The sequence below is a fragment of the Odocoileus virginianus genome, chromosome 2 (genome assembly GCF_023699985.2).
Source record: "Odocoileus virginianus isolate 20LAN1187 ecotype Illinois chromosome 2, Ovbor_1.2, whole genome shotgun sequence".
Lineage (NCBI taxonomy): Eukaryota > Metazoa > Chordata > Mammalia > Artiodactyla > Cervidae > Odocoileus > Odocoileus virginianus.
Genome location: NC_069675.1, coordinates 94479314 through 94496713, shown reverse-complemented (window position 1 = coordinate 94496713; position 17400 = coordinate 94479314). Strand labels below are relative to the sequence as shown.

The 17400-nt window shown below is 52.6% G+C and overlaps 1 protein-coding gene across 3 annotated transcripts in view; it reads left to right on the top strand.

The window, feature by feature from the left end:
• Positions 1-14459, top strand: part of ZER1 (zyg-11 related cell cycle regulator) — a 29949-nt gene extending 15490 nt beyond the window's left edge. For 2 of the 3 annotated variants that reach the window (XM_020874814.2, XM_070453951.1), the window contains exons 6-16: positions 188-302; positions 448-594; positions 934-1107; positions 4354-4569; positions 5485-5526; positions 5671-5790; positions 6722-6837; positions 7458-7646; positions 8695-8792; positions 10919-11021; positions 12776-14459. In XM_020874814.2, the coding sequence (XP_020730473.2) occupies positions 188-302; positions 448-594; positions 934-1107; positions 4354-4569; positions 5485-5526; positions 5671-5790; positions 6722-6837; positions 7458-7646; positions 8695-8792; positions 10919-11021; positions 12776-12833 (1378 nt within the window). In that variant the 3' untranslated portion in view covers positions 12834-14459. The remainder of the gene's footprint in view (positions 1-187; positions 303-447; positions 595-933; positions 1108-4353; positions 4570-5484; positions 5527-5670; positions 5791-6721; positions 6838-7457; positions 7647-8694; positions 8793-10918; positions 11022-12775) is intronic. The other variant, XM_020874815.2, reaches the window with a different exon arrangement.
• Positions 14460-17400: the final 2941 nt, after the last annotated feature.

The window sequence follows — 17400 nt, the reverse complement described above, 5'->3', positions numbered from 1 at the left end:
CTTAAACACTAGACCACCAGGGAAGTCCCCTACTGCCTTTAAAATAAAAAACAGACAAGGCTAGAGGGCCTAGCAGAGGGCCCAAAGGAAATGTGCTTTGCCACCCCCAGGGAGGGGCTCTCCTTTGTGCAGAATCCAGGGCAGCCGCAGGTCCCACACCACTGATTCCAGCTCCCTCTCCCCTCAGCATCGAGCCTTCCAAGAGCAGCATCATGCCTTTCCGGGCCCTGAAGAGGCCACTGCAGTTCCTTGGGCTCTTCGAGACCTCCCTGTGCCGCCTGACGCACATTCCGGCCTACAAAGTGAGAGGGGGGCACAGGAAGGGGAGGACCAGGGCGCCCCGGGACAAGGGAGGGGGTGTCCACCCTGGGGTTAGAGATGGAATTAGGATCAGGCATCCCACCCCTCGGCCACTTCCGGGACGTTCTGAGCATGGGCCATCTCCAGGTGAGTGGTGACAAAAACGAGGAGCAGGTATTGAACGCCATCGAGGCCTACACGGAGCACCGGCCAGAGATCACCTCACGGGCCATCAACCTGCTTTTCGACATCGCACGCATTGAACGCTGCAACCAGCTTCTGCGGGCCCTGAAGGTCAGCACCAACCCTGGAGGGCCCTCCGAGGGGCTCTAGTTCATTCCCCACCATCCCCTCCTCAACCACCCCCCTCCTCTTTCCCAGGACACCGGCCATCCCACCCCCCGAACCGCAACTTCATCTCTCAGCACCTCACTTGGCCCAGCACTGACCCTGCCGCAGGACCATGGTTGACCCCAGTTTCTGCCCCCCAACCCCGACTCCTGCCCTCGGGGAGCAGGATTGGGCTGAGCTCTGCCCCAGAGGACCTGTCCAAGCCCCCGCACCCCGCCCCAGGCCTGACCCTGCACGCCGGCAGCAGGCCCAGCCAACCCCCGGCCCTGTGTCTTGGTACAGCTGGTCATCACGGCCCTCAAGTGCCACAAGTATGACAAGAACATCCAGGTGACCGGCAGCGCTGCCCTCTTCTACCTGACCAATTCCGAGTACCGCTCAGAGCAGAGCGTCAAGCTGCGCCGGCAGGTCATCCAGGTGGTGCTGAATGGCATGGAATCCTACCAGGAGGTGACGGTGAGCCCCTGCCCACTGCCCACCCTGGCCCCTCGCCCTGTGTCCCGGCCTCGCCGATCCCCACGGGTACCATGCTTGCTCTCCCCCTTTCTCTCCTGGCTCTGTCCCGCCCCCTCCGAACGCCCCCTTTCCCGGGGCATCCCTCCCAGACTCTGGGACCAGGCATTCAGGGCCCCCTGATCTGGCCCCACCCAACCTTCCGTCTCCCACCCCGCCCTCCCCCAGGGGCCCCGGGCCTTTGCTCCTGCTTGTTCTTAGCCCTTCTTCCCAGTAATGCTCTGCTGGGGTGGGTTTGTTTGTTTTTTTTAATAGCTGCTTTTGTTATAAAAGTAATCAAATTTTTACTGGAGAAAAATTAAAATTATGGGTATAAAGGGGGGAAAAAAGCCATAATTTCAGCACACAGAGATAGCCACCATTAATATCCTTCTGGCTTTTAGTCTGTGCATAATTATTGAGTAAACAGGACCATCCTGTGCGTCCTGTGTTTTGTAACATGGGTTTTCATTTCAACAGCATCTTGTGAATGTGAATATCTCCCATATCAACAAACACTTAACAAAAAAATTTGAAAAGTCATGTTTCTTTTCTGGCGGCAAAAAGTGAGCTCCCTAATACTTAGAAAACAAATTTAAGTAACAGAAAATGTTTAAGACTAACTAGAAAGTGAAAGTGCCAATCCTGGGGCTCCTCCCCCTGGGCAGCTGGTTTTAACAGTTCAGCTTCCTAATTGTTGATGTCAGCACTGTGTGCAGCGCCTCCCCCAGAGAGAGGCCGCCCTGGTGCTGATTCTGTTGGGGACTTGGAGGCCGTGGCCAAGCCCCATCCCCACGGAACAGTCAGAGGGGCTCCCCCGAGTACGTGGGCTGCACTGACTGAGTCAGCCCCACAGTTGAACATTTTAGGTTACTTTTCACGTTTTGCTATTTCTTTTTTTTTTTTAATTCGAATGTGCCAGCTCTTAGTTGTGATTAAGCGGGATCTTATTTGTAGTATGCGGGATTTAGTTCCCTGACCAGGGATTGAACCCAGGTCCCCTGTATTGGGAACTCAGAGTCTTACCCACTGAACCACCAGGGAAGTCCCCATGTTTTGCTCTTTCAAATCAGGCTTTGCTGAATACATGTAAGCCATGCTTGTTATGAGGTTTGTCTAAAAGAACTGCTGGAATGGTGGGTCTATGTATTTTTAAAGCATTTGGTATATATTCTTGCATTGTCCTCCAGAAAGGCTCTGGTGGGGATGCAACCTCTGCAGGAGTGAGGAGGCCCCCTTTCCCACTGGTGCCCAGCTCCAGACTTGAGAGCAACTTTTTCCTTTGTTGAGATAGATTTTATCATCAGGTAAAAGGGTTTGTTTTTTTTTTTTCCCCTTGGCTGTGCTATGCAGCATGTGGAATCTCAGTTCCTCAACCAGGGACTGAACCTGTGTCCTCCATTGGAAGCACAAATTAATCACTGGATCACCAAGGAGGTCCCAGGGGTGTCTTTTTTTTTTTTTTAAGAAAAAAGAATGCTAGTTGAAGACTTGCAAATTAATAAACTCATTCAAAGAAATAGAAATTAATAAGAAATAGAAATTAATAAAAACCACTTTTTGACTGGGGAGATTGATGATACCCATTGACGAAGGCCAGGGGAAGAACACGTTCCGTTTTCCATTGGTGAGGTATGAATCGGATAGCCTCTTCATGGGGCAATCGGCAGAACCTGCCAAAACTGTAAGTGCACTGACCTTTTGGCCTAGGTATTCCACAGTTAAGAGATATTCATAAACGAAAAATATATATACATTTTCCCTTTTTGATACATAGAAGTCAGAGGAAACCAAAAGCTTTCAACAATAGGGGCCTGGCCCTGCAAAGTAGTATAAGATCCACTCACATTATGGGATATGGTGGTAAATCTGTACATCCTAACATGGAAACATGGATGACCCTGTGGGTGGACAAGTGAAGAGAGGTTCTGGACCAATGTGGATAAAACCTCTTTTTGCTCTTCCCCTCCCCATATTTGTATTTTCATGGTAGAGAAATCTTGATGGTTGTGCACCAAACTTTTAATAGGGATTACTTCTGAAGAATAAAGGGACTTTCACTTTCTGCTCAGATAATGTTATTTGAATGTTTCACAGTAAGTCTTGCTTCTATAATTTAAAATAATTTTTCCCCAAATTACAAAATGTGTGTATATTATGGGGGGAAGGACAGAGTTAACAAGGGTTTGGCAGTGTTAGTACTCAGTCTTTTCTGACTCTGCAACCCTGTGGACTAGAGCCCACCAGGCTCCTCTGTCCATGGAATTCTCCAGGCAAGAATACTGGAGTGGGTGGCCATTCCCTTCTCCAGGGGATCTTCCCGACCCAGGGATCAAGCCCAGGTTGGTAATATTCTCTAATTTATGTAAGTGATGAAGTGTGGTGAACTTCCAATATCTAATGAGAAAGGATGGAGGGAAGTTAAATTATGAGGAAAATGTGCCAAGAATACTATGAAAATAAAAAAAAATAACCCACAGATAACACAAAAAGGGCGTGAAGCAACTGGAACTTTCCTGTGCTGCTGGGGGGAGTGTAAACTGGTACAGGACCGTGAGAACATTCTGGAGTTACCTGGTAAAGCCAAAGACATGCACACCTTGTCACCCAGATGCTCCACCCCACTCGTGGGTGGCCCTGGAGGAGCCCACACACATGGCTGCCTTGAAGAAACCAAACACCGAAGCCTACCCAAATGTCCACCAGCAGTGGGTTGGATGAATCAGTTGGAATTCTACACTGCAAATGAAAAAAAAGATAAATGCATCTCAGCTACTAATGACAACATGGTTGATCTTGCAAAGCTGCAGTGGAACATAAGCCGCAAGTTGCTGGAGAATCTTTCAAATGGAAAGGCCGGTATAGGGCGGTCTCTCAGGGAGAGGGCTTACGATCAGGAAGGGACACACGGGGACTTCTTGATCAGTGTCCGTTTTCCTGACACAGATGGTGGTTCCATGGTTGTTGAAGAGTTTGTTTGCTTTATAATTACTTGCAAAACTATACCTTGATATTTCATGCCCTCTACTCTGTATATTATAGTTCACTTTTTTTTTCATGTTAAAAAAAATAAATGGCCTCTTAGTCTCCTTCCAGAAAGCCTTCCTGGATTGCCACAGCTCTGGGACCCCACACTTCTAGAGAGACTCTCAGTTCCAGCTTCCAGGGCCACCCCTGACTGTGCTCCACTTGTCTCCTGGCCTCACCCAGGTCCAGCGGAACTGCTGCCTGACTCTCTGTAACTTCAGCATCCCGGAGGAGCTGGAGTTCCAGTACCGCCGCGTCAACGAGCTCCTGCTCAGCATCCTCAACCCCACGAGGCAGGACGAGTCGATCCAGCGCATCGCCGTGCACCTGTGCAATGCGCTGGTCTGCCAGGTGGACAATGACCACAAGGAGGCCGTGGGCAAGATGGGCTTTGTCGTGGTGCGTGCAGCAGGGGGCTGCCCTTCCCTCCTTCCTCCCTCTCTCTTCCAGACCCCCCTGCCAAAAGGGTGGATTTGGGATTCACATCCTAACAGTGAATGTTGCTTCTGACCCTAGAGTTCCTCCACCTAGAACTCTCTGTCATCCTCTCCCAGCCCCTCCATTGTCCCGGGAGGTCCCACTATACGAGTCACTCCTGCCTGCTCAGACCAGGTGCCCCTGTTACGTCTTTGCAGCTGGGATTAAGGAAGTATCTGAGGGGCTAGCTGTTTAACGTCAGCCTCCACCCTGGGTGGGAGACACCATGCTACATCCTTCCATCATCCTGTCCCCAGCACTTCCTAGCACAGGGCCTGGTGCACAATGGGGGAGATCATCAATATCTGCTGGAGAAAGGAAGGGAAGAATGAGGGAGGCACCTCCAATCTCCTTTCAGTCATCGCTGGGGAGGCTGAAGTCCACAGGGTGGGAGGGCTGTGCCCAAAGCCAGGCGGGTCAAGGTTGAGCCAGGCCTCCTAATGCTGAGTACCGGGTCTGTGGGTCTCACTTCTTCCAACAGCCTCCCAAATAGAGAGGCAGGATTTTTTTGTTTTTTTGAAATATTTATGTATTTAATTGGCTGTGTCAGTTCCTAGCTGCGGCAGGCTCAGTGGTTGTGGTACTTGGGCTTAGTCGCCCTGCAGCGTATGGGATCTTAGTTCCTCAGCCAAGGATGGAAGCCACGTCCCCTGCATTGGAAGGCGGATTCCCAACCACTGGGTCCCCAGGGTAGTGCCTAGAGAGGCAGATGTAGTCTCGTCAGGAACAGGAATGGGGAAGCTGACTTCTCCCTCCATCTTTTCTCGGAGGACACGGTAGCTCTTGAAGCCCTGGCCCTCCCGCCACCCCCCATCAAGTTTTCTTTTCTGCCCACAGACCATGCTGAAGCTGATTCAGAAGAAGCTGCTGGACAAGATAGTAAGTCAAGTCTTCATGGAGCCACCTGCCCCTCCCCTCGGCTGAGAGGGGACTGGTTCGCCCTGGGGGGTGTGCGCCTCTGTCCGGGGACCCCCCACCGGGTGCCCCCCGGCGCACCTGTGCTGAGCCCCCTCCCCGCCTCAGTGCGACCAGGTGATGGAGTTCTCCTGGAGCGCCCTGTGGAACATCACGGATGAGACGCCCGACAACTGCGAGATGTTCCTCAACTTCAACGGCATGAAGCTCTTCCTGGACTGCCTGAAGGTAGCGCCTCTCCAGCAGCAGCCGGACCCCCATGCGGCCTCTCCTCTGACCCCAGGTCCCCCAGCCACCCTCTCCCTGTGGTTCCCATGGAAGGGCAGTGGGGTCCACTCAGACCCACCAGCCCAGGATGTGCTCTGGAGGTCTTCCCTGACCCAGATGGCCTGGCTGGGCCTCTCTTGGAGCCCTCCCTCCAAGGGAATTCCCAGGTGGCGCTAGTGGTAAAGAACCCGCCTGCCAAAGTAGGAGACAAAAGAAATGGGTTTGGTCCCTGGGTTGGGAGGATCCCCTGGAGGAGGAAATAGCAACCCACTCCAGTATTCTTGCCTGGAGGATTCCACGGACAGAGGAGCCTGGTGGGTTACAGTCCATGGGGTTGCAGAGTCGGACACGACTGAAGTGACTTAACACGCAGCACACACTCCAAGGAAAAACCCAAACCGGTTCTTCTCAGCGTGGTCGTTCAAACTGCCCAGGTCTGACCAGAATCCATTGGGGTGTCTACTGGACAGAATTCTGTCCAGTAGGATGACCAGTTCATCCTAAAACTCATTCTTTATTTTCTTGCTGTAGTTTCCAAAAGGATTCCCTCAAGCTTAATATTTTGAGTTTTGGTAAATAGAATCATGTTTGTCCCATTCATAATTTTATAGGTCAGATCTGCACACTCAGCCTTTGAGTTTGTGGCATGGAGCCCTACTATTTTAACCCCTTGTAGTGGGTTCCCAGCACTGTCCTAGGTGTACTGGGCGGTAGGAGGGCAGCAAATTGCACCCTGTCTTTGTCCAGTAGAAATGGCCGGACAGATGCTCGTAAAGCTTCCAGTTACCAGCATCAGACACAAATCAGTTACTCACTCCGGTGAGTGAGTTACCAGCATCGGACACGAATCAGGTACTCACTGCTCTAACCCCAGTGGCTCTTATCTTGCCAGGAGTTCCCGGAGAAGCAGGAGCTGCATCGGAATATGCTGGGACTGCTGGGGAACGTGGCAGAGGTGAAGGAGCTACGGCCCCAGCTAATGACTTCCCAGTTCATCAGTGTCTTCAGGTTGGTACTTTTCGCCTTTCTCTTCTCGCCTTGGCTGCCAGGATGCTCAGAGCTCTAGTCAGTGCTCAATTGTAACAACTGCTATCAGCCTAGTTTTCTGTTAGGATGTCACCTTCACTCTATGGTGCAGTTTTTTATCCTTTCAACCCTCCATAAATGGTCCCCTTGTAGCGATATGTTATCTTAAATGACCTCAGAGTCCCTTTAGAAGTCATCTGGGGGAGGCTTCCCTCGCAGTCCAGTGGTTAGAACTCCACGCTTCCAATGCAGGGGGTCGGGGTTCGATCCCTGGTTCAGGGAACTAAGATACTGCATGCCACACAGCATGGCCAAAAAAAATTTTTTTTAATGAAAAAGAAGTCATGGGAAGTTCCCTGGCACTTGAGTGGTTAAGACTCAGCACTTTCACTCTCAAGGGCCCGGGTTCAAGTCCTGGCCAGGGAACTAAGATCCTGCTAGGTGTGCAGCACAGCCAAAAAAAAAACTGCCATCTGGGTGTGGATAATAAGTGATAAAGAAATCAGTAGTCCCTCTGGCATCTAATCTGAGTTGGAGTCCGGCAGCCGGTATCTGAAGTGGGCCTTGGGGATCTGGACTCCATTTTTCTTCCTTCCTGGCAGCAACCTGCTGGAGAGTAAGGCAGATGGAATTGAGGTTTCCTACAACGCCTGCGGCGTCCTCTCCCACATCATGTTTGATGGGCCTGAGGCCTGGGGCATCTGTGAACCCCAGCGGGAGGAGGTGGAGGAGCGCATGTGGGCAGCCATCCAGAGCTGGGACATCAACTCACGGAGAAACATCAATTACAGGTGCGGGGGCTGTGGATGTGGGGTCAGTGCTGGAACAGGCCGCTCCTCCCTAACGAGGCCTGGTCAGTGCTCCTTGCCCTTCTAGTCCTGAGTTGGGTCTTTCTAACTGAGGTGTGGTCCATGGCGAGTGCACATGTAGTCCATGAGGTGTGCACATAAAGGCGCATACCTCACCTCTTCAGCTTGGTGCCTTTTTCCTCACATCAACACCTGTGTATGCTAAGCCTGCCATTCACAGATGTTCAATCCATGTTCAGCTGTGGGAGAGGGAAAAAAAAAGGAGAAAATACATAAACAACAGGAAACAAACAGAAACCATTCATTCCTGAAAAGAGCATCCCCCTAACATTCCAGCCTCTCTCCTTCCAGCAGTTTTCTGTGCACAGATTTAACTACCTCCATCCAGCAGGCATCAAGTCTTACTATCACGTGATTGAATTTCCAGTCGCAGCTATGGGTCTCCTCTCCTATTGTATAACTGAGTCACTTTCTATGTGCGCCTGGGCCATGGTGTAGTGATTAACACTGAAGCTGAAAACCCATGTTGGGAGGAACAGGCTTGTGCTCGTGGCTTTGCCCATGCTCCAGTTACCATCCATTCAGAGGAGAGAGGAAGTGGAATCAATGGCCTGGGGAGAGGGTTGGGGGGGGGGCGGGGGGCGGCGGAGCCGGGGCTCGCACATACATCTTGCAAGCTTTTGGACCATGACTCCAGATGGCCGTGATGGGAAGTGCAGTCACAATCTCTTCTCCTTCCCAGGATCCTCCGCTCCACGGCCCAGGCGGGGGCTCTCCTCCCTGCCGCTGTCCCCTGTCTCTACACCACCTGATCTGTGTTCCTCTTCCTTCCCTCATGCTCATGATCTCTCTCACAAGGGAGCTGTCTCTGTGGAGCCTGAAGCGGGTTGAAGGACCATATGTCCAGCCCCCACGGTGTCCCTTCCATCCTGCTGATCGTTGGTCCAGGAGACCCTTCAATGAGGAGGAACCCCCAGTGCACCCCACCAATGCCCAGCATCAAAAATAACCTTGGTTTTTCTTCCTGCAGGTCATTTGAGCCAATTCTTCGCCTCCTTCCCCAGGGCATCTCACCTGTCAGCCAGCACTGGGCCACCTGGGCCCTCTACAACCTGGTATCTGTCTACCGTGAGTTCCCGCTCGCCCCTTGTTCTCTCATCGGTGTTGATCCGGGTGGGAGCGCTGTGAGAGCTGGTGTCGGTGTCTGCACCCCCACCCCCTCTGCTTTCTGGCATCAGTGGGACACTCAGCAGCATGGCTAGCTCCTGCCTCATCAGCAGAAGTAGGCCTGGCAGATGAGCCGGCCCATCCAGAGACCCCACACACGCAGCTTTCTTAATATTTCCTGCTTCAGATGAGTGAATAGTCTGATATCTCCATGCTATGACTTCCCTGGCAGTCCAGTGGTTAAGACTCTCTGCTTCCACTGCAGGGGGCAGGAGTTCGATCCCTGGTCGGGAAACTGAGATTCTGCCTGCTGTACCACGCAACCAAAAAAATAAGAAATTAAAATCTCTATGCCTTCTGTAAGGCAGGGTAAGACCAGCCCAAACCAGAACTAACCCGTGAGGAACCAGACATCCAAGAGGACAGGAGAGAACTTGAAAACAGCTCTCACTTATTTTCTCCGAGAGAGTCCCACCCTCCCTGAGAAGAGCCTGAGCTGAGTCTGCGCAGTGCCCTTTGGGGAGAGGAGGAGGGTGCAGCACTAAGAGGCTCTGGTGCAGACCAGGCTCGCCCCCTAGTTCTCTGCTTTGCTAGCTCTGTGATCTCGGGCAGGCAGTTTAACCTCTCTGGGGCTTGATTTTCTCCTCTGTAAAATGGTGGTGATGATGCCTACTTCATAAGGTTGGTGGGAAAAGAGAACCAGTGGAAAGTGGTGAGCCCTGGTGCCTGGATCCTGCTCTGTTAACTGGCAGGCAGAGGGGATGAGGACGCAGGCCCTCTGCAGAATTAGGTGGAAGTTGAAGGGTGTGGACTTGAGACTTTGATGTGTCCAGACCAACTTGTTTTGCTCCTGCGTATATGTGTTTATCCATGGACAGCTTGCTTGGGGTGAACATTTTGGAGACCTTTTATATAAAGGTGTAAAGAGGAGGGTTGGCTTGCAAGGCATGGAACAAGGACTTTTTTTTAAGCAAAGGCAGATATGTTGTTATTCTGAAGATTCCAAAAGCATTTATGACAGCAGCAGTCATGTACCTTACCAGGTGACAGGCAGCTAGATGGATGCTCTTGGGGGAGACTGAGCAAACAGCTTTCCATTTTAATAAACATTTATAAACAAACCAGAAAAAAAAAGAGGGCAGGCCCTGGGGGAAGACTGACTGTGCTACTTTGAGCAGGTTTCTCAACCTCTCTGGGCCTCATTTTCCTCATATTTAAAATGGGCTGCTAATAGTACTTATCTCATAGGATTGCTGTGAAATAAGACATATAAAGTGCCGAGAAGAGCACTTGGCACATACCAGCTCAGCCAATTTTTTTTGTTCCTTGAAGTTAGTCTTACTAAAAAGTAGCACCTTACCTCAGAGAGGCAGCGTGGCAGCTGGGAAGAGCTCTGAGCCAGGACTCTCTGACAGGGCCCTCGAGTGACTTCGAGTGGGTTACTTCATTTCTCTGCACCTCAGCTCTTTCATCATTAAATGGAGATGATAATAGCTCCAGTATACTGTACTATACTGTACAGCTGCTAGAAGGCCACTGAAATGCCCGTGTTCTCTCTGGAGTGTCTATATAGCCCTGGATCCCGAGCCCTAGAATGTTCTTTGTGGGAGTGAACCATGAAGCCCCGCAGTGGGCAGGCCTGGTGGTTTCCTCCTCGTGGGTCCCAGAATCACCTGGAGATATTTTGTTAAAAGTACAAATTAAAAAAAGAGTACAAATAAATACAGGTTCCTGGGTCTGTTGAATCAAGACACCCTAGGGGCAGCGCTTAGGAAGCTTTTGTTTTTACAAACACTTCTAAGAGAATAGAAGGGGCTGGACTGGGTGACATTTGGGGGAAATGCCACCATGTAGCAAAGGGAAGAGCCTTTCCCAAGGGGTTCACCCCTCACTTCCCCCAGGTGGCCTCAGGAACTTGGCCTTGGGGCTAGGCCAACATGGCTCCTGCAGCCTTGCCCTCACTCTGGCCCAGGTCTTCATCTCCCCTTCTGGGAGGGCCGTCCTCAGAGCAGGGGAGGGTTTCGGGGGCCACTGGCTGATAGAAGTCCCGCCCTGGTCACGTGCTGTCTACCCTTACCTGCCCACAGCGGACAAGTACTGCCCTCTGCTGATCAAAGAAGGCGGGATGCCCCTCCTGAGGGACATGATCAAGATGACGACCGCGCGGCAGGAGACCAAGGAAATGGCCCGGTGAGCGACTGGCAGTGTTTCTGCCTGGAGCCTAGACTGGGGGAGCCAAGGACACACAGCCAGGCCCTCTCGTGGTTGGGAATGGCTGACGTTCCCACGGGCAACCCAGAGCTGAGAGTGGAGGCGGACAGCATACTGATGTCCAGCTGGGGCCTCCCTGAGTGTCGTGATGGCCACTGCGTGGTCGGGAACTAGACGGTCCAGCTCTGAGCAGAGCATCCTTGCCCTCATTTGTAAGTTTTGTTTTACTTTATTCCCAGCAAATCCCGTCCTCTCATCCCTGGGCATTAGCAAGTCAGAACAGAATTTGTCCTTATTTTTGGCCAAAGACACTCCAACTAAAGAAAGGACACAGTGTGGTAAAATACATTCTAAGATTGGGCAGAATGCATGAGTTTCTGAACGTGAAGGTCCTGGACACAGGCCTTCCGCTGCTCTGTGGTTTTCACTTCCGGGTCTAAAATATCATCTCCCGGAATCTCACACCCATCAGTGCACAAGAAAGACCCTTAGGGGCGCTGCGTGTCGCGATCATCAGCAGCGACCGTGCTTCCTCCAGGATCCGTTTCTAGAAGGGGACGGGTTCTAAAGACAGTGTAGAATAGAAAGTGTCCTGGTGGGGTGGGGTGGGGTGGGGTGGGGTGGAGGGGCCCTTGGAGTTCAGAGTCTCCCCAGAGAAGGACCCACTGGCTGTTTCTGCAGTTATTTTTGGCAAAAGGCACTACTTTAAACATTTAATTGACAGATTTGTCTGAGTTTGAGAATGGTAAAATGAGTGGTTCTCCAACTTAATCTCCCCAAAGGACCACCTAAAAAGATTGTTAAAAATGTGCAGGCCCTACGCTAGATTTTCTTTTCCAATGGGTCTGGGCAGTGGGCCTGGGAATATGCATTGTCAACAGAGCTTCCAGGAGACTTGAGAAGCACTGGCTAAGACTGACCCATAACCTACCCCAATCACTTTGAAATCTCTGTAGGACCTAGCTGTGTCCCTGAGCTGGCCAGCCTGAGGGCAGGGTGCTTAGGAGAAGTCCACAAGTCCTGTCCCACCCAGGCATCCCTTAACTCCTGAAAGGCAGTGTGCGCCTCTTTGGCACAAAGAGGCTGCAGTGAACACCACTCCCACCACCAGCCCAGAGGCTTGGTGTGAATGGGAATGCTGTCCAGGGTTCAGGATGACACCTGACAGCAGTTCCCAAGGGCCAGAGAGAGTGGGAGAGACTGTCGACTGAGGACGTGCTGGGACCTGCCCCTCAGGGTGTGGAGCCCCTGTCCGTGGGCAGGCACAGCCGCCCTACCCAGACCTGCCCAGATCCTGCTGGGTCAGGATCTCTGGGGGAACCTCATGTGCAATGAGTTTGGGGACCACCAGTAGACTCGGGGGAAGAAAAAGGCCTGGGTGGACAAAGAAAAAGTGAAGGATGATGTTGCTGAAAAAGATCAGAAGGTTTTGGGGGTCAGGCCTAAGATGATTCAGGGAAGCCCCTAACCACAGATGCCTCAGTGCTGAGACATGGGAAGGGGAGGCCTGGGGAGGACAGGGGGCTAAAGGTATTCATGGCCACAAGTACCATTTCCTGGGTACCCTGCACACGCCGGCCACTCTGCCAGCCACTTGGCACACATCATCTCATTCAGGGTCAGCATGATGGTTAACATTTGCCAACAAATCCAGCAGCCTGATTAGCTGGGAGGGGCTGAGCCCACCCCAGTGAAAGCCCACCCTCCAATCTTCTTTCCCCCATTGTCTCCAGCAAGGTTATTGAGCACTGCAGTAACTTTAAAGAGGAGAACATGGACACGTCCAGATAAGGCCTCTGCCTCCACGGCCCACCACTGCTCTGGACCACGAGGCCGGGAGGAAGCGCGCTCAAGCAGCCCAGCTGGCAGATCCCCATGCCCCGGGGAGCCTCCCACTGGACGAAGGGACACAGGGGAACTTTTGCACAACCGACGCTTTTCCTTAACATTAGTGAGATATATATATTATATATATATATATATTATTTTTTTTTTTGGTTAGGAAGTGTGAAGTTTTGTGTGTATGATTTCTGTACAAAAACAAAAGAAATAACCCCCTGAGTCCTTGCAGCTTCCCTGGCCATCCTCAAGCCCCTACTTTCAAAGCCTTCATCGCTGCCACACTCACTCCCACCCCTGCCAGACTAAATGCCTCTAACAGTGTGAGTGTCCGGCCGGTGCCCTGTAATCTCCGACGCTGGCCTCGCTTCCTGTTCGGAGAGGCAGTGGGGCCCCCAAGAGCCCACTCCAGCCTCCTAACCCGCCCACTGAAGCCCGAGAATGCTATCTAGGTTCCTCGGTGCAGCTGATGGGGTCTGGGGATTAAAAACTAACCCCACTGGGTTTCCCCAATGCCTTGGTGCTCCCGGCTGTGGGCCTCTGGGGTGAGGAAGTGAGCCGTACCTGCCTCGGTCCAGGCAGTCCCAGCCCCAGAGGGCCCTCAAGGCGCCCAGTGGCTCTGCTGCCCTCTGGACAGGCCTGCCTGAGGCCACGCTGCTATGGAGGCTGCGTCCTAGTCTCCCACCAGGCCCCAGGCTGTGGAAGGCCCCAGCCCAGGGCTGGTCAGAACCCGGGCAGCCTCCGCTGCCCCTTCTGCCAAACATACCCGGAACCTGCGCATCCCACCACCTGCTTCCCACCCTGGAAGCCAACACCTCCCGGGGCCAGGGTGGTTCTCTCACTCCCCCACCCCTCATCAGCCTGCAGCCCCCACGGTGCCCAAGCACCCCACCAGCAGAATTGAGCCTGCCTCACCTACCCCTGCCTGCCCCATGGCCCAGAGGAGCCCACACCTCTTCCGCGGGCAGGGGGGGATCCCCACGCCAGCCTTCCCTGGCGGCCACAGGCAGACACCTCCAGACCAGCATCCTCCCCTCCCGCCTTGCCCCCAGGCTTCCCCTTGGAAACCTCCTCGCTGGGTTTCCGAGAAGTGTGTGAGACACACAGATGTATCTCAAAAATACCTTGTGGTCCTCCCTTAACGTCACTTCGAGTTGCTTCTCACGGCACCGACAGCAGGGAGGAGGCCCCGTCTGGAACAAGGGGCTGGGAAGCAGAGCTGACTGCAGGCGGCCTTTAGAGGGTGGCTTCTCGTCCCTCCTTCGCTGGGCCTGTGCTTCCGATTCTCCTGGCATTCCTGCCTCCAGACAGAACAGGCAGGATGAGCAGCCCAGGGGAGAGGCACCCGGCCTTCTTCCCCTGGGGTCTTCCCCCCACACCCCAGCCCTGGGAAAGGCCAGCTGCCCTGTGGCCCCTCTGCTCAGCACACGGGCCCCATCTGCCCCCCGCTTCCATGCTCACATGGCCTGCGCCAGACCCCAGGCAGAGCTCACATCGCATCGCTTTACCAGCCGGGGCCCGGGTAAATGTCTGTACTTTGGGATGTCACAGAAATACATTTTTGTGCAAAGTGGAAAACAGCAGTGTCTTTTTTTTGTGGAAGGGATGGGGCCATGGAGAGGGGGCCTGGGCTGGCTTGGGTGGTGTGCCTGGAGTGCAAGAGCAGTGACGGGAGGGTGCATTGGGTCAGTCTTTGGGCCCGGCCCAAGGGGAGAGGTGGCAGTTTGGTCAGTTGAGTTGCTCAGTCATGTCTGACTCTCTGCAACCCCGTGGACTGCAGCATGCCAGGCCTCCCTGTCCATCACCAACACCCGGAGTTTACTCAAACTCATGTCCATTGAGTTGGTGATGTCATCCAACCATCTCATCCTCTGTCGTGCCCTTCTCCTCCTACCTTCAATCTTTCCCAGCATCAGGGTCTTTTCCAATGAGTCAGTTCTTTGCATGAGGCAGCCAAAGTATTGGAGTTTCAGCTTCAGCATTAGTCCTTCCAATGAATATTCAGGACCGATTTCCTTTAGGATGGACTGGTTGGATCTCCTTGCAGTCTGAGGGGCTCTCAAGAGTCCTCCCAACCGCAGTCCAAAAGCATCCATTCTTCAGCAGTGGCAGATGGGACTGGAACACCTGCTTTTCCTCTGCAGTCTCTCCACACCCCTATGCCCAGACACTGAGGATCTGGCTGGCCACAGACCAACAGGGTCCCTGCCTGCAACTGTCTGATGGTAGAGACAAATGTTACATACGAGATGATGACGGTGTGTGAGGAGCGGGGAGAAGGGAACACACAGAGCAGGCCCCTCGGGCGGGCCAGCAGGACTGCAAGCAAGGACAGTGTCCCGGTGCAGGCAGGGGAGGCTTCTCACAAGGGAGACCTTCGAGCTGAATCCAGCAAGAAGACAAGGCTGCCAGGCCTGGCTGTAGACGGCCAGGGAAAGGGGAGTCCTAGACAGAGGGCCTCTGCCAGGAGAAGGGCCTTTCAGGGAGAACCGTGAAGCGGCTCCCGTGGCTGCCGCAGAGGGAAGGATCAGGGGCGCCGGGGCCAAATCGCGAGGTGACTGGGCTTTACCCAGCAGAGTCCGTGTTGACACCAGCTGTGTGTCCCAGAGTAACTCTCAGCAGTGCTCTCCATGCCCCCGAGGTAGTACTGAGGCCGCACCCAACGGTGGAGAGCTCCTCCCCAAGAACAGTCCAGGTGCTGGTCCCAGATCAGGTGGACCTGTTCCCACACGTGCCAGCGCCCAGTGAGAGATTCTCTGCTAGACCAGACTGGAGCCAGCTCCATGCCCTCTTCTCCACCAGGCCTCAGGCTCGGCCTATGAAAACTACAAAGTCTTCAGCTCCAGGGATTTCATCCACTCCCTCCTCTGACTTCACTCCTACCGTTTCTAAGAGCCCTGGGTCACACTTGGAAGATGACTCTACCCAACACCCCCACTTAAAGCACCTGCCTGAGAAACCTCCAGGCTGCCAAAAGAATTTATTGTTTGGGTCTTCTCCTGTGATTCAGTGGTAAAGAATCCACCCGTCGCCAATGCAGAAGACACAGGATCGATCCCTGATCCAGGAAGATCCCATGTGCCACGGAGCAACTAAGCCCACACAACTGCTGAGCCTGTGCTTTAGGGCCCAGGAGCCGCGGCTATGGGGCCCAGGTGCTGCAATTACCGAAGTCCACGCTCCAGAGCCTGTGCTCTGCAACAAGAGACGCCACCGCAGCTAGAGAGAATAGCCTCTGCTTACCACAACTAGAGAAAAGTCCATGCAGCAACCAAGACCCAGCATAGCCAAATATTAAAAAAAAAAAAGAATTTGCTCTTTAACACCTGAATAGCCTTTCTTAGAGCATTTACTAAAAACAACTTCAAGTTGTGAATGCTTTCTCTGTCCCCCTCAGGTGTATCTGTACCTCCTATAACTCAGCAGCATCTTTCTCAAGGACCTGGAAGCCATCCCGGTAAAATGTAATCATCAGGAAGGATCAGGCCTCTGTCTCCCAGTCTCCGAGGGAGGGCAGCAGCCTAACCTCATTTGCTGCCAGCTAGCAGACACAGTTGGCTTAATGAGCATTTACCCTAACCCGCTCTTTGCAAGTCTTCACTTCCCTGAGTCTCATCAAGCCCCTGCCCTTCCCCATCTCTACTCCCTCATTCTCCCTTTAAAATACCCAATCACCTCTGTACAAATCAAAGTTACATTCAGTTCTTTTTGGATCCTGTTCCCTACCACAATAGTATATTACTGAGTAAAATATGTCCTTACAACTTTAACTAATGTCCAACCTTATTTTAATCTTTGACACTAGCATAGCGGCTGACTCGTGGAACCCTCAGGATTCTTTCTTTTTTAAAATTTATTAAAAAAAATAAATAAAATTATTTTTGTTTGTGCTGGATCTTCATTGCTGTGCATGGGTTTCCTCTTTCTCACTGCGGTGAGTGGGGGCTACTCTTTGTTGCCATGTGCAGGCTTTTCACTTTGGAGCATGGCTCTGTGGCATGCAGGCTTCAGTAATTGCAACATGTGGGCTCAGTAGTTGTGGGTCTCAGGCTCTAGAGCACAGGCTCAGTAGTTATGTCTCACGGGCTCAGCTGCTTCAAGGCATGTGGGATCTTCTTGGACCAGGGATCAAACCAGTGTCCCCCTGCATTGGCAGGCAGATTCTTTAGCACTGAGCCACCAGGGAAGTCCCACAATTAGTAGATGTCCCCACTTGGCACACTAAGCCATGCAACCATTGCAGTAATTAAGACAGAGCTACAAGTGACAGACACTCAAACACTTACCTAAGTAGTGTATCTGTAGGAGGAATTTCATTAATGCAACTGGGAATCTAGTGTTAAGATCAGCCTTAGTAACAGTTGGATCTAGGGGCTCAGATCATGTTTTTAAGACCATCTCTCCAGACTTCCCTGGTGGTCGAGTGGCTAAGATTCTGCACTACCAGTGAAGGGGGCCTGAGCTCAATCCCCGGCCAATGCAGGGGATATTGGTTTGACCCCTGGTCCGAGAAGATCCC